Genomic DNA, 25,071 nt, shown 5'->3' with positions numbered 1-25,071 from the left:
GAACCTCCAGCGCTGACATCTTACACACAGAGCCACCAAGAACAATGGCGGTATTTTCCACCAAATCCACCTTATTCAATTGAAGTATTTTGACCGTGGAGTGCGTGATAACGGCGACCAACTGATTGACAAGGATCTTAGAGCAATCTTTCAGGTTGAGGCGTAGAACCGAGAGGTTGTTGAAATTTGGTAATAAGTTTGAGAGTCGTTTCATTCCAGCCGACGTACAGGTATCCAAGGAGCGCCTGGACAATTGAAGTGAACAGTCCTTTAACTTCTTGACAGGCTCTAGAAAATCACAAAATTCACCACCTTTTGCAAGTTCTAGTTTTACAGAATTAAAAGACTTCGATCGCCCAGCAATGTCACCAAGTGCTGTAAGCACCTTGCGGCTTGAAAGAGAGACACATTGCAAGGATTGCAGCTGCTTGAACAAATACTCGTCAGACGGAAGGTTCTGCTGGCTTGCAAGTGATCTGACTTCACTCTGACTTTCAAAAGGAAACTTAAGCGGTACTAAATGCTCAAGCCGTAGCTGTCTTTGGCGTTTGCGATCTTGATTGATTCCATCGACCAAAGTGGCTGTGACCTCGTGATGAGGATGGTTGTCAACATTAAATCCCGCAAGCAAAAGTCCATGAAGTTCGCAAGCAATACATAGGTCCGTAACGTAAAACGAGAGGCTTCCTTTACTTGCCAAAAGAACAGCGCTGAAACTGCACATACAAAGAAAACCACAGTTCAAGAACTTCCTGTAAAAATCCCCTAGTTGGAGAGCCTGAGAACATTCTGTTACCTTCACTACCAAGTCGAAACTATCAAAGAACTTCCTCAAATCCTCTTCCAGGGAGAACGAAAGGTCACCTCCTAGCATCTTGAAAACAACAGTTGCTTGATCCATTTCGATGATATTATCCTTGCACTCCAAAAGGTTCTTCACAAGTCTTTGGGAGAGTAACATCACTCCATCTGTACATGAGAGGCAATGTCTTAGAAGCCCTCCTTTTGATTGCGCTTCATCAAATAACGCAAATACCAAGTCATGAAACCTTTTTTGAGGGTAAGTGAGATCATAGCATGTTTCTCCACTTCTGCCTGGCAAAACAACTGTCTGCTTAAACTGAAGGTTTCTGTCTTCCCGGTTAACATCTGCTAAGTGTTGTAAAACCAACTCAGCACCGGCACTGGCTCCAGCTCCATCTCCACCTCCATCTCCATCATGGGACAATCCACTGATGAAAAGAAAGACATTCTCAAGACGAAGACAACTCTCGCTGTCCCTAGCTTGCTCTTGCAGTCGTCCAATATGACGTTCAGGTACCAATTTGTGCACAACGAACCAGGCAGCTAAAAATTCTTGAATTGTTTTGTGAATGAAGGACACTCTTTTGGAAGGCCGAATGTTCTCGGTATCCTCGGTGATTTGCAGGAAACCGTTAATGGCGCCTTCGCAGCCCTTTATTTGCTTCACTTTGCCATACTCAAAAATAAGATCATCAGACAACAGACCTTCCAAAGCTACCTCACCAAGATCAGCAAGGATGTCCTTACTACCCTCAACAGTTCTGGGCTGGTCCGAAGCACCCTTTCCATAATCATAGTCCAAAATGCACTGGATAATTTCCAAGAATACCATCGTCCGATTCTTTGTTATTAACTTTTCTCTCTTCTTCTTCCACAGAATACTGAAAAACAGGCACAGTAGGGGGACTTTCGCAATATCAATCAACCTTTGTTTCTTAAGGTGATGTAGTAGCGCCTCTGCCTCTTTTTCTCCGAGTTGTTTGTTTAAGTATCGTTTGATGTCTTCCAAACTAAACCCAGTAACCTCAGCCTGTACATCAGCGAATTCACGAAGGTCATCCCCTTGGGAGGACCGCGTCGTCACCAGAACACAACAATCTCGAAATTTTCGTCCCATGAAGATCTTAAGAACATCGGAATCTTTCCGCACGCCAAATTCATCATAGCCATCAAAGACAAACAAGACCTCTTCCTGATTCTCAGTAATGTAGTGAAGCAAATCAGGTATAACGTGTTCCTCTTCCTCTGGAAGAAGGTCAGAAGAGCGAATTACTTCTTCTAGCGTCTTACAGTGAGAAACTTCTCGGAGCTTGATCAACAGAACTAGTTTGAATTTCTTTAAAGGATTTGCTTCCTTGACACACTCAATCCAATCAAGAGAGAGCTTCGTCACAAAAGTAGACTTTCCAATTCCAGCCTGGCCATCGACAAGTATCCTCTTCGTTTCACGACCGTTCTTCAATTCATTAAATAGTTGCCAAGAAGTTGCAGGAACAGAGTGCTTACCCTCGCATCCCACCTCGCACCCCGCATTGCATTCCCCTTTGACCATGGACAGACGTGTGTATACCTCGTCAATACACACTTTGTCTTTCTTCGACCACACAGATGTCTGCACCTTTGCTGTCCTTTTATAATGATTTACAAGTTTGGTGCGAAAAGATTCCAAATCAAACTGCTTCTTTGGAGGAGATGCTAAGCGAAAAAAAAAAGAGATTTGACCTCCATCAATGAAGTATACAACTAGGGAAATATTTCGCTGAATACAATTTGAAATCAAAAGCGTATTAGATGCCTCTGAACAAAAGTATAAACACTAACTTCATATCAACCTCACCACGCCACACAACGATGCGATGAAAAGGTAAGAGAACTACGCTAACCTTTCCGAAGAATGTTCTATTCCTAAATTAATAATATACATGGAAAAATTACTCAGTTCTGATTGGTTAAGATAAATGCAGTTTTCAGGTAATTCAGTGCAGAAGAGAGTTAATTCAGTGCAGACGAGGGTTAATTCAGTGCAAAGAAAGAAACAAATCAGACAGTCTGATTGGTCAATAATCAAAGAAACTCATAGATAGCCAATCAAATGCGAGCCTTAGATGTCGCAACAAAATTTGAAAATTTGAAAATTTGAAAATTTGCGAGCGAAACAATGGCCGGCGTTTTAAGTAGGTTTTCTTTCGCCACCGCAGCTGAAAAAACAGCTTAAACAATGAAAACACTGTAAAAGGCGCTGCCTTTTGGTTGTCGGTTTGGAAAAAGTGGTGTTTAGAGAAGGGAATTGCCGAGGAAATCGAAAATTACGAGCCGACCCGGCTTAACACTTTGCTCGAGTGATCCAACGCCGAAATTAAAAACAAACATGGTTAAACCTCGGAAACGACGATTCCATTTCATTAAAAGTGATTCGGACACAGACTGAACAATTCCTTGAACTGTTTAGCCGGACTTTGAACTTTTTTGCACCTTAAAGATGCGAAGATATCATTGCATATTATTGTTTTGATCGTACGCAGTTGTTTTGACCGAACGCACAGTTTGAATAAATTATTTTTTGCACTTGATGCGCGCGCTTTACTTATGTTTAATTATGATAGACCATCTCGTATTTTTCCATGTATATTATTAACAGGTAATCACATGATTTTTCTCGTGCAATTTGGAATAAACAAGCACTTGTTAATTTTTTCAAGGACCACAAATTGCACTCGCCCTACGGGCTCGTGCAATTTTGTTAGTCTTTGAAAAATCATGTTATTTCGTATACATACACAGCGACAATACATGAAAAAATTACAAGTCGTATATGCCTGAGCAACAGTTTGCCTTATCGTAGCCTAGAAAAGTCAGTCTATTTAAAGGTCAAAAACAAATGTTAGCTATATTCTTCAGATCTCTATACACAACTTCGACTAAAAGTACATGATTAAAATACCAGATCAGATCAATATCAGAGGGCAGAACCCACAAAGCGAATTAAAGAATACCTGCTATAAAGTTCTTGATCATTTCCGCTAAGTAATTGTAGTTCTCCTTCATTTTCTCGGCATTTTCGGCCTGAATAGCTTCCACCTTATCAATCCTCTGGCCTTGGTTTTCGACCGTGGCTTCTAATGTTTGCTGCTTGTCTCCGATGGAGGCAACAGTTGATTGAAGCTCCTCCAATTCTTTACGGAAATATGCCTGCGTTTGTTGCACCAATTTCAAAAGTTCTTGATCAACGACATGTCCCATGACTACCTCACAGCCTTAACGACAAAATGGAGAAATAATTTTATGTAATTAATCAGGATACATGTAAGGGATCAAGCTTCCATCACAAAGACTACCCCCAAGGGAAGAATGCTCTAGAGGAAGGACCCAAAGAGCCTTATTTTCACAGATGCTGAGTACACCACCTAGAATGAAGGGCATGAGTGAGCCATCAGCAGAAACCTTTGCAAAAAGATCAATTTTGATCAAAGATCAAACAAATATCACACAAATTAAAGAATCTCAGTCTCCCCTCTCTAAAAGAATACTCAACTGTATGGAAAACGCCAAAAGTGCACTGAAATCACCTATTAACATCATTAAACTTAAGCATGACAACCACCCTCAACAGCTACTCATCCTATTCTTATGGTAAATGTGTAATTGCATTGCAATTTCACCTTTTGTTTGCCAATGATGCAGCTGGTCTAGTATTTTCTGCTCTTTTGCACCAATGCCAACACTCTTCACTAAATCCTCAAATTTGGCAAAGCAGTCTTTGAAGAAAGCTTCAGTCCAGTCATTAAGATTAGCATGGGCCCACTTGTTTCTGACATTATCTCTTACAGCATCTGCTGCTGTATGAATAAGGAGCATTGGGTCTGGTGAGGGAAAGATGGGTTTTGGATTGCTATATCCAAGCAGACGGAGAATGGTACACAAGTCAAGAGATTCATCAAATGCTGAGAATGTTGCAAGGTAATGAGGAAGATACAATTTTGCCAGGTCCAGTTCAGATAAAACATTGAAGTTGTATTTCTTCTTGTCTTTCTTATATGTTTGGCTGTTGTTGTTGATGTTTTCAAACTTCAAGTTTTTGAGGCTGGGTTTACTCCGAAAGTCAGCATAGGTCAGTGCATTAAGCTTACGGGAATGTAAGGATGTGTCAAAGTATTTGTAATGTGCAGTTATTCCTTGGTTAACAACATCTCGCAGCACTGGGGCAATCACTTTGATCATAGCAATTCCAACCACCATCCAACGTTTCTGTTCATCAGTTGTCATTTCCATTTTTTTGGCAATAAAACTTAACTGAAAACAACTGAAAAAAGACAAATTAAAGTGCAAAATAACTATCATTCATTCTAAAGAATATTGTAAAAATCATTATATTTACTGCACAAGGCACTTCCATCCTAAGATTTAAGCTTTGCCAGGGTGCAAGGGAAAAGCAACAATAATCTTGCAGAAATCATCCTACATTGGAAACTTGGAGTGAATCCATACAAAGATCAAGATTTAGCAAAGTTATTTCAATTGAATATTTTTGCATGATTTCAAACTTCAGTTAGGCACCAGGGTAACTGAAGGAAACCTAGCCATTTAAGTAGATAATTAAATAAATAGAATAAGAGATGAGATATTAATCAGAGCATAGAAATAAAACTATTTACAATTAAAAATAAAGTCATCAATGAATGGAAACTTTGACAAGAAAAGAATGACTCAAGGATAGTAAGCAGTCTAAAGGACTGAACCATCTATAAGTATTGGGGATGGTTATTTAAACCAAATTGCAGTTTTACACATCAAGTAGTTGGCCTCAGGGATTCTCTTTAATGGGGTTGATTTCATTCAATAAAACGTCTTTCCACTATTAGCTTTCAGCCCTCTTTCACAAAAATGAATGTATAGATAAAAGGTTCAGTTAAACTGAAGATGGTTTAGAGCATGGTTTTTAATTAAAAAGCTAAACTTTGTATTGATGACCTTTCCTTAAAGTCTAAAAAGAATTTCCAGCCCTGAGAAAAGCTCTGCCTACATAGGGTAAAATTACGGCATTTTAAGTGCGTTTGATACAGCCAATCAGCTGCTGATACCTCACTCCCCTTTCACGTGATTCTGTCGTGTTGGTTGATGCACGTGAGAAGTTTGGAGAGCACAAAAAATGTGTAAGAGTAGCTGGTAGCTAAAAGCATGAGCAAATTCTTTTATAAAAGAGCAACAACAAGGATCTGCATGAAGAAGCCTTTTATTGTGCCGGAATGAATGGCAAAGCGTTCGCCCTTCTTAATCCAAAGGTCATTTCTCAAAGTTCATTAATAAATTCATGTCAGTAAAGCGAAAGCCCATGGTGTTTATACGATAAACAAAATAATAAATGGTTGCTTGTTGATACGTAATTTCTTCTCTATAATTAAGCTCGGATATAACACGTACTGTCATTGGTTGAAAGAGCGTGTTCTATGAGAGTATACAGCATAGAACTGAGCTAAAGCTGTCACGCCATCTGCCAAATCGTACTATGTCCGACCTTTTCCGGGACTCCTTTCTAGCTTTTCTTTCGTTAATTGAAAGTGAAATTTCGGAACAAGCAAGCAAAGGTTTGCAAAAATGCCAGGTGCAGTAATTTACATTACTGTAACGTGAGCAGAGGCAAAAATCCTCAAAGATAAAACAAGATAGACAGTCCGAGTTTTTTTAACGGTTTTCACGCTCAGTTAGATTGCGAGTTTACGAACGGTAATAAAAATCAAACACAGCTAACACTTGTATAATAATATAAAGTTTCGATTTCAAACAGAAAAAAAAAAAGAATGATGAAAAATATAACCTGGCATAACTGTTAAAATTCATACTAATCATGACGGTGTCAGAGCGACTTAAGGTCTATCGCGGCTAGCTAATCATGGCGATCTTCGGTCATCGCAATGGAGCAAGCCTCAGGAACTAAATCGACTACCCTTCGAGTGAAAAAATAAGAGCTTGCCCTGATTACCTTTCCGATGCGTTGAGTGGAAGGCCAGATCAGTCACTGCAACCGAGTTTTACGGCGCTGTCATTCCGAGCGATCTTCATTTCTTAGTGAATTCGGCTGTTGTTCATTCATAATACACTCGCCTTAAACAGTTTGTTTTCTACTTGTCATGTGAAATAACTTGCGTATTCTTGTGAGCCACGACTGGGCCGAATTTCACTGAACATTTCACTTTCAGATCCTGTATTAGAAACTAAAAAACTTCAGGCAAAAGTGTTAAATTCGACATGCCGAGCTATTTTTTGTAAACTATTACAGAATATGAACTTTGATGGTTTTTGAACTTTGATGGTTTGACATTTTTGACAGCTTTAGTCTTGTACAGCCAATCAGATTATTTGAATCATTCTAACAGGGATTCTGATTGGCTTATTGTAGCGTGCTTTATGAGAGTATAGAGTATGCTGACGACACTGTTGTTCGCTTTGGATATAAGATTTGTTTTGAAAATTGAAAGTAATTCTTGGGGAATTTAACGGATTATTTATTCTAAAACAAATAGAGAAGCCTTGACTGTGCTCTGTTCTGTTGTAAAGCACTTAGGAAGCGGCTAGAGCACTCAAGAAGTGGGGAGAAACACTCGACTACGTCTCGTGTTTCCCCCTACACTTCTTTCGCGCTCTAGCCGCTTCCTGCGTGCTTTACAACAGAACAGAGCACAGTCAAGACTTCTCTATTTGTTAAATCTAACTCATTTGCCACTTTCTCTCGTGAGATATTGGGCTGACATAAGAGAAATTCCAAATCAAAGCACGCCCATGTTTGCTGTCTTTCATCGTATACTTGTTTGCATTAAGAACTACATTGCCGTAAGGAATCGAAATCTTGCCATAAAAGGAACCAAATAGCATAATTAGAGATATTCAATTCTGCTGAGTTAAGGTAAAAATTCGAACAATAATCTTTTATCTAAGAACACGTGGTAGAGTGTATGCATAATGAATTTTAGAACGTGTCGCCTTTTCATTCTGTGAACTTCGTCTCGTTAAATAAGCTTTTTACCTAAGATTTCCATCAGAACTATAATCCTATGGTTTTCTTCACACTATAGAGCCAAAATATCATAGAACACACCACAGAATAATTAAAATATACGAAGAAATATCTCTCATCTCTCTACAGTTTTCATTAGTACGTACCTTTGTATTTCAAGCACGTTTGTTTCCTATCCAATTTTCGTCGTTACCGCTTTAGTGGAAGCTGGAGCACTCTCCAAAACAAATCATCAGACATAAGCTCGTTTAGGAACATTTCTCTTCGAGCTGCGACTTAAAAGAAGCGATCATCTTGACACTAACATCGTGCATGCCCTCGACTATCTAATTCCTTTGTCTGCCAAGGTGTTCGTTTTATCTGAAATGCTAATATGTGAGCCCGTGATATTGAATGCATTTGTGTCTTATCAGTCACATTGCGCCAATCAAAGTCAGTTGAACAATCTCAATGTAAATATTGAACAATATCTTAAAGTTTTTTACCAACTAATATCAACTTTGTTAATTATTGCATCGATGGCGTTCATGTCCAATAATGGTTTTCTAGTAGAGAATACTATCATTACGAAATTCACAGTGAATTTGAGTCTCATATGATATAAAACAATCCTAAATGATCTATGCACTTCTTTATATATTAGGGTTTATTGATTCATATTAGAACAGCATAAGGGGTGAATGCGATGATAGAGAAAGCTGATTCCTTAGTTTTATTAGCTGAACGGTTGGTTATCATAGTTATTTTCTAATCTTAGCAAGTTCACAAACTTATTATGCAAGTTCTTGCCTCGTCATCAGGTACACAAACCAAATATATATTTTTTTCCTACGGTCAAGAAGTTATTGGACCCAACATATTGACCAGCTCCCAGTTGGCTTGTTAGCTCAGTTGGTAGAACGCTGCACCGGTATTGCAGAGGTCATGGGTTCAAATCCCGTACGGACCTGAGTTTTTTTTCAGGTCCTATTTTCAACTACTAGTTCAATAGTGTTCTTAGCTGCGAGGAGCTCTTAAATTCATTCGGTCAAGAAGTATTTTTTAGACGTTCTCCAATTTGTATCTAACTCTCTCTTGAGTCAACAGACGTAAGAAATCGCGTGTATATCACGAACAAGAGATCACGATAATGAAGCGTGTGTCGTTAGCAATGGTCCCTGAGGTATCCAGTCGTTTCGTTCCCATGGTCGTTTCGCGCCCAAATTCAGTCCATTTATACCCAGTTTGAGTTGGTTCGCACCCGAAACGCTGGTCGATTCTTACCCGTATTAATATACACATTCATTTATTTGCCTAAGAAAAGTCAGTGGAGTCAAGCGAATAAGATTACAAGCAAAATTCTGTTGTTGGGACCTTACCAGTACAACTAAAGTGTCCCGTTGTGTTCCATCGAGTCAGTTGACAGGCCTTCAGGGTGTTGACAGTAATAGTTTATACTAGAGTAAGACAAAAAAAATTGCGACTAGGCGTCCTTTTACTCGAGGGAGTGCTAAATACTAATACTAATCTTGGCCAAGGCAGATCATTAGCACGAAGGGAGAATTTTCATCTTGGGGGAAAAGCCTAGCAATCGCTGTTCCGCCATGGCTAAGTGGTTGAACTCAAAACCACAATGATTCCTTTGAGGGTTTTCGCCGAATTTGTAACAGAATTTTTATGTTTCAAACCCTTTGCTATGAAGGGACTGCTAATAAACTTTATGTTCTGTGTGTCAAGGAAAGATTTTTTATAAAAAACCTAGTAGAGAGCTCTATGTGCTAATAATTAATAAATTCGGTCAAAAATAAAAAAACGAAAAAAAAATAATGCCTGTTCTGCAGGCTAGCATACCCGCCCTCGTCCAAATGACTGCTTTGTTTGCCAAGGTACCATGTCGTCTGAAACGCCACTAACTTTTTTTCAAGTATAAATTTTGAACAATGTTTTGAAGTATTTTTTTTTCAGGAAATCTGATGAAGAATTGCATATTCTGCATCTGGTGGATATATCCTCCTTCTTATGCGTAAACTTTAACATCGAATGTCATCATTAATCTACATCAGGAGCCATTACTCCTGGTAAACTGGAATAGATAATGATATGAAGCTTTGATTAGCATAAATTACGTCATTACACTAAACTGTTTGCCAACCCCAATCTCCCGCCGATCGTTGAGATTCAAAATGGCGACTTTCATCATAAAGGTTGGTCATCGAGCGCATCTTCCTCGTCTTCTTCGTCCCGCCGTAAGGCTTGGCCACCTCCACTTTCAAAATCAAAATTTTACAAGCAGTTCAACACCAACAGTTGTAGATAAACAGGAGAAAGCTGTCGAGGTGATTGATGACGACGGAAAGGTAGAGAAGTAGAACTAAGAACTTACTTGCAAGCTGACTTATATTAGCTGATTTATCTAGTGCATTGTTGTCGACGAGTTGACCATGAAGTTAAAATTATTCCTCACTGAATCTTTTCAGGAAGTAATCGACACAACGACTGGTGTACCAGACTGGCTTGTCAAAGAAAGAAAAGCAAGGATTTTTGTCCCTGCACGAACAGCGACGCAGTCCGGTTCGTTTAACACAAAGAATTGGCAAATAGAGTTTGATACAATGGAACGTTGGGAGAATCCATTGATGGGATGGGCCTCGAAGTAAGTCACTTGATAAAGTATCAGTTTCGAGGCAGATGGATGCAAATTAAGAAATACTTGTGCACGTAGTATGAATACTGCTCGTGTCAGTGGAAATGAATATGCTTGAGCTCATAGCTCGACAACGATAATGTAACAAAATCAAATGAGGTTTGATTTATCTGAGTACCAATTGGACCCAGGAAAGAGAAAAGGTCAAACTAAGCTAGGTTAATTATTTGGTAAATAACATTAACTTTTTTGATATTGCATTGGTGGCGTCAAATTTGAGTTTCAATTTTTGATTTTCTAGTAGATAATATCATAAAACGAAGTTCAAAGGCCACAACATACGGGGTAAAAGACTGTAGAGAAAGCTGATTCTAAGTTTTAGTAGCTGCACAGTTGGTAGTCATAATTATTTTCCAAACTTGACAAGTACACTCACTGTAACAAGAATAAATGACTGATAATATATGAAAATTCTATTTGTGAACTGCAGACAAAGGAATGAATATGGAAGTGATCTTCATAGTACAGCGAACTTCTGGGCCTTAAAAAAAAGAAAATCCCATACAAGCTTGAATGTTTTTCAGGCCATATTTTCACTACTGCTTAAGTAGTGTTCATTACTGTGAAGATCGCTTCCATATTCATTAAACAAGAATGTTAGAAATGTTCAAGGTCTTACACCAGTGGCAAAACATGACCAATACTTTACGTCTTTCATTGTCTAAGAACTCATCCATGAAAGTAGAGGGAAGGGAGGAGATGTTTATTAGAAGTGGAAAAGAAGGCACCAGTATAAAACTTAGTAAATAAGAGGATTACTTACAACTGAAATGGGGATGTCTTTTATTGCATCTCAATTAATGTATTTGTTTCTTTTCATTGTAGTGCTGATCCCTTGTCTAACATTTATCTCACATTCCCCTCAAAAGAGGCTGCTGTGAACTATGCTGAGAAACATGGTAACTACTGATGCTTACACCACTGTAGTCAGTGAAATGAAAGCTTTTTGTTTCGAGTCCAATCCTTGCTTGAAAATGAATATTATAGCCCACAATATAAGTAACATAGAAATGTAGAAGAGCTGAAAGAGTGTCCCATTTCTCTTTCCCCAACATTAAAGCCATTTGTTATTTTGTAATGCTTGTAATAATGTACACAAAATAATTGTCAAAAGTTCGCCTGTCTTGATTTTCAGTGATACATTTTTCATATAATTTCTCATTTGGTTTAAATGAGCACTTGTAGATTTTTCAAAGACTTTGAATCACACTTTCTCTACAGGCTCATGCAATTTTGTTGTCCGAAAAATTCCAAAGTGAAAAAAATTGTACTCAAAATTATGTTATTACCTATACTAACATTAACCATGCAGCAATGTTGGCATACTTATTGGTTGAGAGCACATCAATCCCTTTCTTTAAAGGCATCAAATTGCCTTCTCCACAGGCACATGTTTATAGTTTCCAAATTGCACTCAAAATCAGTTGACTACAAGTATTCATTACACCTGATTAAGATTCCTTCTAATTTTCCCTGTGTTATCAGGTTGGAATTATGAAATTGATGAAAAACATGAAGTCAAGATGAAGCCAAAGTCTTATGGAGCAAACTTTTCTTGGAACAAGAAAACCAGAGTGTCTACTAAATAGAAACATAAACGATTATATCTGGTTTGATAAGGTTGAGGGAAAGGTTGTTAAAACATGAAACAAATTTCCTTTTCTTTACAACATTAATCTGTACTGTTATGTACGTTTTGTTCCATGCAATGTAAATAAACTTTTTGGTGAGAAGATCAGTTTGTGTTCTTGGATTCATTGTTGTTAATGCTTAGGGTTAGTTTAAAAATCATAATCCTCTTACACTTTATGCCACATTTTAGGTTATTGTTTAATTCACCATCATAAATCACCCACAATTGCAAAAATCAAGTCGTTTAGGGAAAAAATTGCAGATATCTAGGAAAAAAATTAAGAAAATCTTTGGCCAAATAGTAATAAATGGTATATAGAAAAATAAAACATTTCCATTACCCACTTGGCCCTCAGTGTTCAACAAGTCTTAGAAAGTCGTTAGTCTCCAAATAAAGTGCCAACATTGTGGTGGTCAGGAGAGGGAGCATGGTTGGGATTTCTTTTGGCTGTCATCATTCCTTCTTTGTGGTTTACAAACAGCAAACAGCCTGTTACTTTAATCCAAGAATGCAATGTGTACAGAGACATTCTAACAATTTGGGTCTATCTCCACCAAGAAAATAAGTTCGTGAAAACCAGAAGCTGCAGTGTTCCTTGTACTTTGCCATGCAACAGTGAACTTTCAAAATTGCAGACTACAAGGTATCTGGTTTACTAGTTCACAGCACGATACTCAATAAAACACTTAAATTTTATTGCAAACTTAGATCTCTTGATAATCACTGACACCTACTAAAAAGGTCTCTAATTATCTAAGATCACCTCATAACGATTTAATGAATACCTCACCTCAAGCTACACTGAGAACATATCTCATGCACATGTAACAGAAGACTTCATAGCATCCCCATTCACAATTGTTCTGTGGTGGGTCACTAAAACTTGTAATAATTTTCCTCACTTCTAAATACACATATTTCATAATCAAATTCAATCACATGCACTGACTTTAATAACTAAAATTGCATGAATTTGCCAAAACAATTAACCATATGAAGGTGTACATGTTGCGTTCTGAACTCCACTTTACAAGTAAGATAATGACTTTAACTGTACCAAAGTTTACTTGCAGTCTGGCATATAAGTCTCTGTTCACAGGCTGCGAAAAGCAAAGCCTTATGGTTACTATAGCTGCATATTTATCAATTATGTACGAACAATTTCATAAACCAGGATGATTGTAAAATAAAGCAGCATTGTTTCATTAGAGTAAATAATAGTTGTCTTCATTGAAACATATTCCACAAACTACAGTAATTCAACTGCTTTCCATGATGGTCAGGTTGTAAGACACAAACCAATCAGATGTGATAATCCCCCCATGGTTGGCAACAAAATGTTGTTTTAAGTAGAACCATTATCAACCGGTTTGAAAGAAAACTTTATGATTTCTATTTATTGAATTGTTAATTTTCCTATTTTTTAAAATTTTTTTCCTCCTTTTCCCCCAAAAAGTGCTGCTGACTATTAAGAGCCTAATCTCCTTTGAGCTACAACTAATGATTCTAAGGATTATTGCAGGTAAATTTTTATACAACTACATAATGCACAAGATCCTTCTCTCAGCTTCTTCTTATGACAAAATCATATAACCTAGTTTGCAAAGTTTATTTTGATATGGCAAGAATTAATTTTGTCACATAAATTAAGTTCATACATCAATTCATTGTACCCAGTCAAACCTAACAATTGTTCAAAATGGTTGATCAAAGTTACATTTTCTCTACATAATTAAGAGGAAACATTCCAGTTTGGCCATTTAATGTTCCAGAAAGCCAGTTTTCATCTATTTGCTCATCCACTTGGATTACATCACCTTCATTAAAACCTAGTTCATTGTCATTTTCTGGAAAACAAAAACAAATATTCTTGTGTTAGAATGGAGAACTATATATGCAAAATAACAGAAGTTAAAGTTAAGAGATCAAATTCTTATCTCGTTAAATTAAAATAAAGCAAGTTTGGCTTTAATATTATAAAACTGCAATGTCTTCTATTCAGTTGAAGGTGTAACATTGTGCTTGGCAAAGACCACCACAGTGATAATCTCATAACACTAGTGTGTGGTTGCACTACTTATGTACACACTGTAGATTTTGTTTATAAAATAATTTGAACAAATATGTTACAAAGACTTTTCTTACCTGACTCAAAATCATACACTGCTTTAAATGGGCCACTGTAGTAAGAACCATTTGTTGCAGGGGTGGGTGCTGATGGTGGGGCTGATGGAGTGGCAGATGGTGTGGGTGAGAAACTGTAAGAGGACCCGGGCTCCTCATCATCACTATCATCATTACTGCGAATGCGGATGGACCTTCGCTCACTTCGTGGGCGACTACCAGCTTCAGAAACCCTAAAATAAAGAAGAGTTAAGTTGAAAAAGAAGTAAATAAAAGTCAAAAGGAAACCACTACTGAAATGAACCTTAAAGATGCAGTAACTTAAAACCAATCTCTCTCCAGAATTTCATAATGAGAAATAAAAGACATAATGGTTACAGACAGAACAGTTGCAAGTATGTGTATACATTGAAATGTTCATCAATCCACTAACTTGTCGTTCAGAGTAGCTACCAGGCTTTCCATGACATCTGAGCAGTGTTTGTGATAGTCAAATATTGCTTCTGCTAGGGCTGCCAGCTGACTAACTTGCTCCAGCTAAAGAACATATTACAAATTACAGTAAGTGATCAATACAAGTTCCAGTTTAATTTATTGTAAAGGGGCTGTACAATTTACCTCAAGGTTTCACAAATTTCAGATCAAACAGTTACAGTGCAGCTGGAGACAAGGGATCACTATTAAAAGTAAATTTGTATTTACTGGAAAACAATACATTTGCATGCTTACATCAGCAGTCTCAATGAGGTTCAGCATACTGTTATAACAAATCTCTTTAGATTCCTCAAATTTTTCTTCTGCAGCTCTGACTTCTTCTTCTGGAACTATTGAAAGAAAAAAGAAACAAGGAAATAAACAACTAGGAAATACAAAAAAAAGGAAAATAAAAAATTACTGAAAAGGCAAGCCAAAATGGCAGTAACCTCCCAACTAAAAGGTGGATAGTCATAATAATACAGCAAAGAAGCTCCTTCATGTATATTGTATTTCATTTTGTACTTCTGAGGAAAATCACTTTTATTCCATTGCATTGTGTTGCTCAAACACCAGTTATCAGAGGAATTGGAGAGAGTTTTTGGGAATTACAATGCCTTTTGTACAACAGAATGGAGAACAATAATAATATATAGATTTAGCCTAGCCTAAAAGCAGAGCTTGCATTTTTTTTTCCCACACGTCTCAAGGGCACAACACCTTGCCCCGGCCAGGACTAGAACCTGGGTTGTCCAACTCGGAGCCCAGTGCACTGACCACTGGACTGCTGGACAAAGCCATAGCGTTGGTGTGCCTACGGTACAGTTAACCATGCATGTTAAAAGTAGCACCTTGTACAGTCGTATGGTTGTACATCCACATTTTTTCGGCTTGATGGGTTATTACTATTTTGTATAATTATGGGGCTACACTCTGCAAGCTCTACTATTACAAGCCAAACAAACTTAACTACAATCAATGTGTACCTTTGGGCCCCTTCCTCTTTTTACAATCATAATCAAGTCGCCGTCCCTGCAGTTTCTTTCTGTGGTGCTGATAAAGATCAGAAGAAATTACTATTCAAAAAGAATAATTAGCCTGATGGCAGTTGCTTCTAAACAAGCATACACAAGCAACTTCGTATTCACATATAATGACTGACTGCTAGTTGGGCTGATCACTGTTCAACTAAGCCTTCTAAATGGCAAATAAAGTTTTAAGAAAAAAATTATGAGTGCTGACATGACCATATGTTGTTTAGCTTTATGAAGAATGTCATTTCACATGAATTACACATGGGGCTTACATAATCATGATCTATTGGAGGACACTGATGCATGGATGAAATCACCATTAACAATTTTTCCTGTATGATACATTTTTATAATATGAGACAAATGGATGCCACATTGCCATGGGTCTGTAAAGTAATAGATCACAGAAGGCATCAAAATGTGGTAGAAAATCAGTGAAACACTTGGCTTCGTCTTGTGTGCCACTTTTTTGTTCTCACTTCATTTTGATCTATTACTGAACAGATGCAAAGCAACATGAAAATCTTTTTGTCATTTATTTGTTAAGTTATGTTTCAAATTGTACCATAATTTCCTTGATATCCCTGTTTCTAAGCTGATCCAGCGGATCAAGGAAGTTCTGTTTGACAGTATTGTCCAGTGCTTCTTTTATTTCAGCTAGATTTGAGAAGGCCTCCCCTGCATCCTGAAGGGCTTGGCCTGTAGGTAAATTTTAGTCATAGCACACAATAAATGGCATTCATCACGTTTAAGTGTAAGCTAATGATTTCTGCAAGAATGAATGCTCTGTAATATCATGTGGATTCACTGAGTAAAAGTTTCATCAGGGAACTGAGAATCAGACACATGTACACTGTACGTACATCTATTTATTGTTTTTGTTTGCGGTTTTTTTTTGTCTTTTCTCTCTTTTTTCCTAATTGTTCACAGTAATTACAAGTATTTAATATTCTTCCAACTTGTAAACTATAATTTACTTACTTTAAAAGTGAGAATGCAAAGAGGTGTAATGTTTTCTCTTTAAGTACCAGGTAATCTTTAAATAACTGATTATGATCAATATAAATGCTCACAACAGTAATTGCACACTCAGCTGTTTTGAACCTAACCTCCAATTATTCAGTTTTTTTCTGTAACTTTGTAAATGTAAACTGATTTTACCAATTTTATTTACCTAGTATTCAGAACATAATTTTTGAGCTTTGTATTGTTACTTTTTTAACCAAAAAATATTTATATAAGTAAAACATATGTGTAACAAAACATCTTCATACATGTACAATTATTATAAAAATGTCTTGCAAGGGATGTCTGGATTTAGCTTATTTTGTCAAAAACAAACTTGGCAAAACATGGTGACATTTGCATCACATAACAATTCAGTATAAATTAAGTAAAAATGCTAATGCCCATAGACATGTCAATAAAGTTTGAATGAAAAAATAAAACCCTTCTATCAGCACACCTTGCAGTAACAGGGAAGGTGAGGTGTAAAAGTTTTAAAGGAAGGATAAATAACCATCTCTTTCAAAGATACAAGTAATTCACTCATTGAATGGTTACTATATAATATTTTATGATATAGGAATGAGTTTCAACTACACAATTAGCAATTCAGTTACATGCAAATGTTACTCATTTTACCAAAGAGTGAATCATCCCCAAGATCAGTGCCTCCTTTTTGCATGGTCTCTCCTAGAAGGCCCTCTGGTTGGGGGTACCTTGACACTTTGGCTTCACCTCGCACTTTGTGCACAGTTGTTTGCATTGTAAGCTTGGCCCGAGCAGCTTCAGAGTAAGATTACATAAAGTCAATATGCGGCAGAATGGAGAGCAACACATTAGTCTTATCAGAGGTTTTTCACCGCCAGATTTATGGCATAAGCATAAGGCACACAGGCCATGAGTTCAAACAGAGGGAAAAAATTTCAATTCAAACAAAGTTTTGAATTTAGTAAGCCGTACAGTGAAGTATGGCCTGCAAAACCAATCAATCATAGAACACAAACTAAAATATGAAATGTTATATTTTTAAGTCCACTGAGTACCTGGGTTAGGTTGAAGGTATTCTTTTGTTTTACCACTGACTTGATCCACCAGGTTTGCAGTAATATCTGTTTTCTACAAAAAAAGAGCAAAACATATATAGTAATTAAGCTCACTGAGGACCAACATTAACATAACAATAACATGAACACGAGATATTTTTCCCCGTCCCACTAAGTAAAAACTTCAAAATTTACAAATTTCATTTAACTTACTCTTCAACAATAAGAATTCATTTATAAAGTTTCTTCAATCAATAAGTTCAATTTAACCAAAATGGTCTTAAAATTGCATTAAATTATAGAGTGGTCCACTTAGTTAAACACATCTATTATATAATATAACATAGAGAACCATTGCAAAATAATTACATTCAGATTAAACAGTAGGCATGACAGATGGGGAACACAATTCCCCAGCAAAGCGATAAAGATAAAATTAAATTTATCAACTAAACCTTCAGTCAGATAAAACTTTGTAGCTTTTAACCCTTTCCCTCCAAAAATACAATGTCTAAGCTGAGCATGTTGGAACAGCATGAGATATGATAGTTAGAACTCTGGATAATTTTTTATAACACTGAACCTTTTTTTACCACAACAGCCAAGAATTCTGAACTTCCCACATAAAGATATTTTGCATATCACTTTATACATAAGACTTTCTGTCCCCCCAATTTTTCTTTCTTCGGTTTCGTTCAGTTCCGATCTAGTTCAATTTCATGTACAGGTATATGGTACATAATATTATATTTCCTGTGAGAAAACTAAGAAAATTTTACAATTGCCTTTTTCTGAATTTTTAGCAAAGTACAATTATTTCCTAAAAACCAATTTGCAGTATTCTTCAGTCCACATTTTTCCATTTCATTCTACGTACTATCCACGATTTTAGGATGCGATCTTTGCAAAACGTTCGTTGATATGATAGAGCGACTGCATGGATCTGCGAGTCACTAATTCGATTCCTCGTTGCTGTTGTTGTGTTAATTAATTCAACATCACTTTTAACATAAGAAGATTAAAACTCATTTATAGGTAATATCTGAGTTTGTGGATTGAACAAATGCGATGAAATATAGGTTTTACTATTAATGGTAATTAAATGCAGAGAGAGATTAAGCTTTACGAAATGAGAAAATTATAAACTTTTTCCATTGAATTTCCTCATGATAGAAATTTCTAAATGATTCGATTTAAACTGCATGAAGCGAATATTGCTATGAGGTTACAGAAAATTCATGGACATTAAAATCAATAATTATTTTTTAACTAGCATTCCGATAATAACAAGCGGTACATACTTTCAAGTTTCGATTCAAAGAGGAACATGTATAGAACAATAGATATTTTGCAAGTCATTACAAAACACTAGGAAACCGAAGTTTGACTCTCGCTGGGCAAAACATCCGTAAACTTAAAATTATTCCCACTATTCAGTGAAACATGAAAATGCAAATCCCTGATGTTCATCAGTATCACCGGTGCGACAAAATTTTCGTGGCGTCAGCGGTTGTAGCATCTTGTGTCAAGTTCCTTTTGACACTCTGGGAAAGGTTTCAAAACAAAACGGATTACAACTCGGCCTGAAGAAGAAATTAATAGGATGCCTCGAGCTTCGAGAGGTTACAAGACAAACTATTATTTCCTAATGATAGAAGTAGAATTATTTTAAAAAGGTGATGTCGTTTACAAATATTAAAGGTTACTTCAGCTTACGTGTAGAATCCGACCAGAAAGGGAAAATACACATTGGTAGAACCTGGGGTCAATTTGGTAACCCTTATGAGGAAACTTACTCTTTCTAGCTCCACAAAATCTTCTTCCAGTTTTGATCCCTTGGCACCACCAATCTTCTCACTCATGAACTGTTAATCAACAAACGGAAATCAAAGATGGAACGGTTCATGAAATATGAACACGAGCACGTACCAAGTTGTGCCGTGAAACACTGCCCTACTCGCCCATTACCCTACCTGATTCGCTTTGTTAATTTGTTTTCTGAACCCTGCCAATGACATGATGACTCTGTTCTGATCTTTGAACTACTCAATCGTCTCTTTGAAGCAGTTTTTTACGCGCAAAACCACACGCATACAACGAAAATAACTCTTGAATCAGGCTAAGTCACGTCGACTGCTCTCACTTCCCTTGACGGGGAGCCTAGGCTTTAGTCACATGACTCAAAATGGCAGATGATAAAGATTTGAAAGCCCGCGTAAATCAGTTGACAATTTTGATCGTGTCTTCTCCATGTATTCGCTTTTAAAATTAGGAAATTTTCTGCCGTTAGAATAATCATTTGCAGGTCAAGGTGGAGAAATGGGAGAGAAATGTCAGTGGTGTTCTCTTGCGTGCGCAATTTGCCGCATAGGGTGCTTTCGAGTATGTAAGCTAAAGTTATTTAACATATATATTTTGATATTGTAATGATTAATAAGACTTTTAATCATGAACTTATCGTGATTTTATGAGCAATTTTGGAACTTGTATTGTGAAAGATAACTCAATCAAAGTTTAAATCAAATCTTATTACAAATGAGAAAGGAAATTGAAAAAGGTTGGAATGAGATCGAGAGTAGCAAACTTTTTTAGCCTGTCCACAGCACTAAATTTACTCACTTTCGCCAAGTTCTTTCCTTTTGTATATATTCCTCTTACTTATCGCGTCCGTGGTCCGTTCTACTATAAGTTACGGAACCTCGTTTTTTCCGCTCGGATTTATGCCCCGCGCTCTTCGCGCTTGGCTCATAAGTCCGAGCGAAAAAAACAGTGTAAAACGAGGTGAGATGTTTATTATTTCTCCGGGTTCAAATAGAGGGGAAGAATTAAATTCAACAAACTTTTTTAATTTAGCTGGTTGCGAAGTAACATACAGCCCGCTAAATTGACCAATCATGTCACATCTACTAACTGAGAGATAAACACAGAGAATTTGTGTCATCCATAAGACGGAAATCGAAGATAATCACTTTTAATCAAATATATTATGTTACCTGATTTTCTCAAGGTTTGATTTCAAACATGGTTTTTGTGTTTTTGCTCATTTCCATTTTAAGAAGAAACAATTCACATGGCCAACATCGGTTTCTTTTATCACAGAGATATATAACAAGGAGTAATTGCATGTATGACCAGGAGACTGGTTGTATGGTCTTTCTTTTCATTTCTTTACTCTTCTGTCCAGAGGATGGGATGCCTATTACAGTTTCAGTGAAGGCTTATTTTCAGAGAGAGATTTTATTGGCATATAAACAACCCTTTACCTGAAGACTACCTCCTCCCACTTCTCTCCAACCCCCAACCCCCCCCCCTTTATTAAGAATGTATTTAACCAGCCCCTTGGGATGTAATTTGTTGCATGTACCAGGAAGTTGAGTCAGTCGTCTTTCAAGCATCACCTTAGAAAAGAGATACTATATCAATCCATCCTAAAAACTCTTTCCAATACCTGAAATATTCAGTTGTATTTATACTGTACAGTGTTATCAAACAGTCTGCTGCAAGGAACCTTCAACACCCAGGCCATCATACTCTGTGATTGCAATTGGACTCAGCCAAGCTGGCAAGTCAATGCTGTTTGCAAAGCTGAGTGGGGACGCCTCTGAAAAACTTGAGCCCACTGTTGGTAAGCTCTTTTTGCAAGTGTCTATATTTGAATATACTTTTCAGATTTATCACTTTGAGTTGACATTTGTTAAATGTCAGAAAAAGTTTATTTATAGTGATGATTGTGAGCACATTTTGATCGTTTTACTCCCAGAATCATGGAAAAGAATCTCCCAACTTGTTATGTAACATTGCTTCATGGGCTAGTAGGAAGAATTTGGTTTTATATCAAGACAATATCCCTTATTTCTGAGTGTAAGATATTCAGTAACTACCCATGTTAACTGTTTGATTTAATTCAGGAAATTATCTTTTACAAAATGATTGCCATACACTCAGTGGTACTCTAAATCTGAAATGTATTTCTGAAATGGCTATGATAGGTTTCTCTGTGAAAGCTGTCCAACTACCCAGTGCCATTCTGAATATTAAAGAACTCGGAGGTAAGTGTATGACTTCAAAGTTACTTTTAGTACCAACAGTGATAACCCTTAAAAGATCTCAACTTTAAAAGGTATCAAAAGAGACTGGGGTCATAGTTTTCAAGCATAGACTTACATATAAAGTGAGATCAGGGCAGTTGTTACATAAATATAGAATATTTCAAATGACCTAAGGATTTGACTCCAAAAGACCATGTAGCAGTGGGCCTCCTTTAAGTTATTGAATGTCAGGTTATTGTCATTTTACTAATGGTGCTGATGGTAGGATTTTTTCAAATGAATAAAATTATTAATTCATAAACTTATCTAACTTTGCATAATAGGTGGAGATAATGTCAGAAAATACTGGCCACACTATTTTGGAGGAGCTCAGGGGATAGTAAGAAAAACATTTACGTGAAGTTTAAAGTTAAGCCAATGAGGAATTTTTCTGTGTTTATACAGTCTCATCTGAATGCAAGGAAACTTTGAGAAAGTTTTGCAAACTTTCAAAAATTTTCAAATTCTCAAAAAAATGAGAATGTATAGTAATTTAAATGTCTTATTGCTTATCTAACTAATATTGTTTTAGAACAATTGTCACAATTGTTAATTTTGGTGAAAATGCACACAACAAAAATTGCACAGCTGCTGTTGACCAAATCTCTTTGTTTCTGTGTAGTAATTTTAACTATGTCTGTAATTTGTATTTGAAATATGATAATAATTAATTTTAAAAAATTTCTTACAAAATTTCTGGCATAAGTGCTGGGCAGGAAGTGAGCCTTTACTCTTTCCTGTTCCTGGGAGGATCAAAGTAAGAAAATGGTAGAAAACAAACCTGCTGATACCAATATAACTACACAATGTTTAAAAGAATGATATAACCCTTCATGTGGAAAGGCTTTTTATATCAAGTAATGAAAGATGTTTGTTTTGATAATAAATCCTGCCATATTTTAAATAAGGATCATTAAGTAAATACTAAGATACAAATCAATAACCAATAATTTGTAGGTGTTTGTGGTGGACAGCTGTTGCAATGATGATGACGTGGATTTAGCTGCAGCTGAGTTACAAGAAGTCCTGTCCCACTCCTCCCTGGAATCCCTTCCTCTGCTGGTCTTAGCTAACAAACAAGATGTTAATGGAGCCCGCAGTGCAGATGAGGTAAGTGGTGCACCTCTTAACATTACTGCAGGATTAGAGATGTTTTTTTTTTGTTTTAATGATAAACAGTGTTTATCACAGTAATCCTCTACATTTTTTACAAGTAGAGTCTTTTCCAGGTTATTTTGGATAATTTCATCATTAGGAAAAATAGATGTCTTCTGATGCAAATATTTGTTGACTGGTAAAAGGCCAGTTGTCCATCAACCTATGAATAGAAGGGGTAAGTTTGCTTAGGGTTAGGGTTAGGGTTAGGGTTAAGAAACTGTGGTGCTCCTTTGTCAGAGCTCTAAGGAAGGGCTAATGCTCGAAATGTCAGCTATGAAACTCTTTATGGTAGCCAATTTACATTATCAGCTCAGCTGATAATGCTAAATCACCCCATCTAACTTTGACCCTCTGTCAAAGACAATAACTGTTGCATAAAGACTGACAAACCAATCAATATTTGGGGCCTTTTTTTTCTCAACTTAATTTGTGATATGTGAATATGGCGTCCAAAGCGTATGCGGATGGTTGATTTTTTATCTGCGTCTTCAACTTTTTTAATCCACAGCTGTCGAGGATGATGGGGTTGGATGCGATTGCTCGCAAGAGAAATTGGCACATACAAGCGTGCTCTAAAGACGACACGGAAAGTGCCAAACAAGGACTTAGTAAACTAGTGTCATTTATCAATCCTGACACGGAAACATCGGAACAAAATAGATTATGAGCTCAAAAAACTACTAACATGTGTGTGATTTCCACTTTAATTTAATCGATTTCTGGGTTTCAGTGTCCTGGAGTTATTTGTAAAGGTACTTGCGCCATAAGTATTAATATTATTCTTAGTCCTAGAAGTATAATTATCATTAATAGTGGTAGTATTATAAGTAGTAGTATTGTTATTAGTGGTGGCAGTATTATCCTCATCATTATTATATTTATTGCCGCATTTAAACCAAGGAACAATATGTAACTCTCATCGATATATCGAAACCTCCCGTTAGCAACTTGATGTTGTTTCAGATGTTAAAATTGGTGCAAAAATTTTCAAACAGGGATTGTTTTCAGTCTAAAGTTGATCTAATCTCTTCTTGGTCGCGATATTACGCGAGGATTCTAAGATGTTTCTTTTGATATGTCGGTACCCATCCATACTCGCAAATTGTGTGTAAAGTTCATCCGTTCAGATCGATTTCCTGCTACTACAACAGTTTTTTGCTTCTGACTTATAAATCCGACTTTTTATTAATTTATTCTACTTCTTCGTTCGCGGTTTTGTTTGGCAATGGCCCTCTCGTAATATCTTTAAACGGTTTGAGACACCTCCAGTTATCCTCAGAAGTTGTTGAAGCATACTCGTTAATTTGCGGAAGTCGTTTGAACATCTTCCGTAAGTGTGGTTGTTGTCCGATCATAGTCCCGACAGGGTTAAGGGAAATCTCAGATTCATAAGAAATAAGCTGGCTGTTGTGAATATGTTGGAAGCCAGAAACTTGTGAAATTTGTTTGGAATAAATAGAATACTAATCGAGTTCATATATTCCTGTACAAATGTATAAAAGAATAAGGAAATGAGGAGAAAACTGAAGCTCCAATCTTTTGAGGCACTAGAGGACTTCTTTTGGTGTTTTAGCTTAACGTTGTGTCATATTGCAAGGTCAACTTCCGTATTTTACTTCCTCCCAAATCCGACTACGTTGCCATTACGACAATGTTTCTGTTACGCCCTGACATTAATATTGTTAGTTTATATGTTAAATATCCGTAAACGCCCTAAAAAGCGCGTTCAGAGCTTCATGTTCTTAACAAAGCCAGCCCTACTTCCTCCCCCCAGCCCCCAAAATAAGAACTCAATTAGGCCGAGTAGGATGTTAAAATTCATTTCATTACCTGAAAGTGATTGGCAGCTGGTCTCCCACTGCTCTAGTACTTCTCAGTAATCTTTCACACTTTGCGCTCATACTTATTATTACAGAAGCATGAACCCTCATCAATAAAATTATTTACGAAATGATGATCAGATTTTTTCTCATTCCTCCTATGTAATGCTTTGACCAGAATTTACCAACACTAACA

At 36.8% G+C, this 25,071-nt stretch overlaps 4 protein-coding genes across 5 annotated transcripts in view; 2 read left to right on the top strand and 2 right to left on the bottom strand.

Moving 5' to 3' along the window:
• LOC131775903 (uncharacterized) overlaps positions 1-8,165 on the bottom strand; it is a 9,117-nt gene extending 952 nt beyond the window's left edge. Inside the window, exons 1-4 of one of the 2 annotated variants that reach the window (XM_066166180.1) lie at positions 7,960-8,165; positions 4,464-5,104; positions 3,798-4,058; positions 1-2,499 (exon numbers count right to left, since the gene is read on the bottom strand). The exon at positions 1-2,499 is cut by the window's left edge and continues 952 nt beyond it. In XM_066166180.1, coding sequence (XP_066022277.1) covers positions 1-2,499; positions 3,798-4,058; positions 4,464-5,073 — 3,370 coding nt within the window. In that variant the 5' untranslated portion in view covers positions 5,074-5,104; positions 7,960-8,165. Of the gene's footprint in view, positions 2,500-3,797; positions 4,059-4,463; positions 5,105-6,781; positions 6,999-7,959 lie in introns of those variants that run through there. The other variant, XM_066166181.1, reaches the window with a different exon arrangement.
• Positions 8,166-9,963: 1,798 nt separating this feature from the next.
• LOC131775898 (NADH dehydrogenase [ubiquinone] iron-sulfur protein 4, mitochondrial) lies at positions 9,964-12,234 on the top strand. The gene is made up of 4 exons (XM_059092017.2): positions 9,964-10,149; positions 10,270-10,445; positions 11,322-11,395; positions 11,982-12,234. The coding sequence occupies exons 1-4, from the start codon at positions 9,976-9,978 to the stop codon at positions 12,083-12,085; spliced, it is 528 nt and encodes a 175-aa protein (XP_058948000.2). The 5' UTR covers positions 9,964-9,975; the 3' UTR covers positions 12,086-12,234.
• A 568-nt stretch (positions 12,235-12,802) lies between these two features.
• LOC131775897 (endophilin-A2-like) lies at positions 12,803-19,959 on the bottom strand. Its single transcript, XM_059092016.2, has 10 exons — positions 19,783-19,959; positions 19,606-19,674; positions 17,810-17,882; positions 17,406-17,549; positions 16,327-16,460; positions 15,714-15,780; positions 14,983-15,077; positions 14,687-14,790; positions 14,275-14,486; positions 12,803-13,976 (listed from the first exon to the last, which is right to left on the bottom strand). The coding sequence occupies exons 1-10, from the start codon at positions 19,825-19,827 to the stop codon at positions 13,843-13,845; spliced, it is 1,077 nt and encodes a 358-aa protein (XP_058947999.1). The 5' UTR covers positions 19,828-19,959; the 3' UTR covers positions 12,803-13,842.
• Positions 19,960-19,994: 35 nt separating this feature from the next.
• LOC131775901 (ADP-ribosylation factor-like protein 15) lies at positions 19,995-24,526 on the top strand. Its single transcript, XM_059092023.2, has 6 exons — positions 19,995-20,191; positions 21,290-21,434; positions 21,799-21,858; positions 22,182-22,237; positions 22,855-23,007; positions 23,564-24,526. The coding sequence occupies exons 1-6, from the start codon at positions 20,129-20,131 to the stop codon at positions 23,720-23,722; spliced, it is 636 nt and encodes a 211-aa protein (XP_058948006.2). The 5' UTR covers positions 19,995-20,128; the 3' UTR covers positions 23,723-24,526.
• Positions 24,527-25,071: the final 545 nt, after the last annotated feature.

This window comes from Pocillopora verrucosa, chromosome 4 (genome assembly GCF_036669915.1).
Source record: "Pocillopora verrucosa isolate sample1 chromosome 4, ASM3666991v2, whole genome shotgun sequence".
Lineage (NCBI taxonomy): Eukaryota > Metazoa > Cnidaria > Anthozoa > Scleractinia > Pocilloporidae > Pocillopora > Pocillopora verrucosa.
The sequence above is the reverse complement of the archived record's forward strand: the minus strand, read 5'-3'. Positions and strand labels throughout refer to the sequence as shown.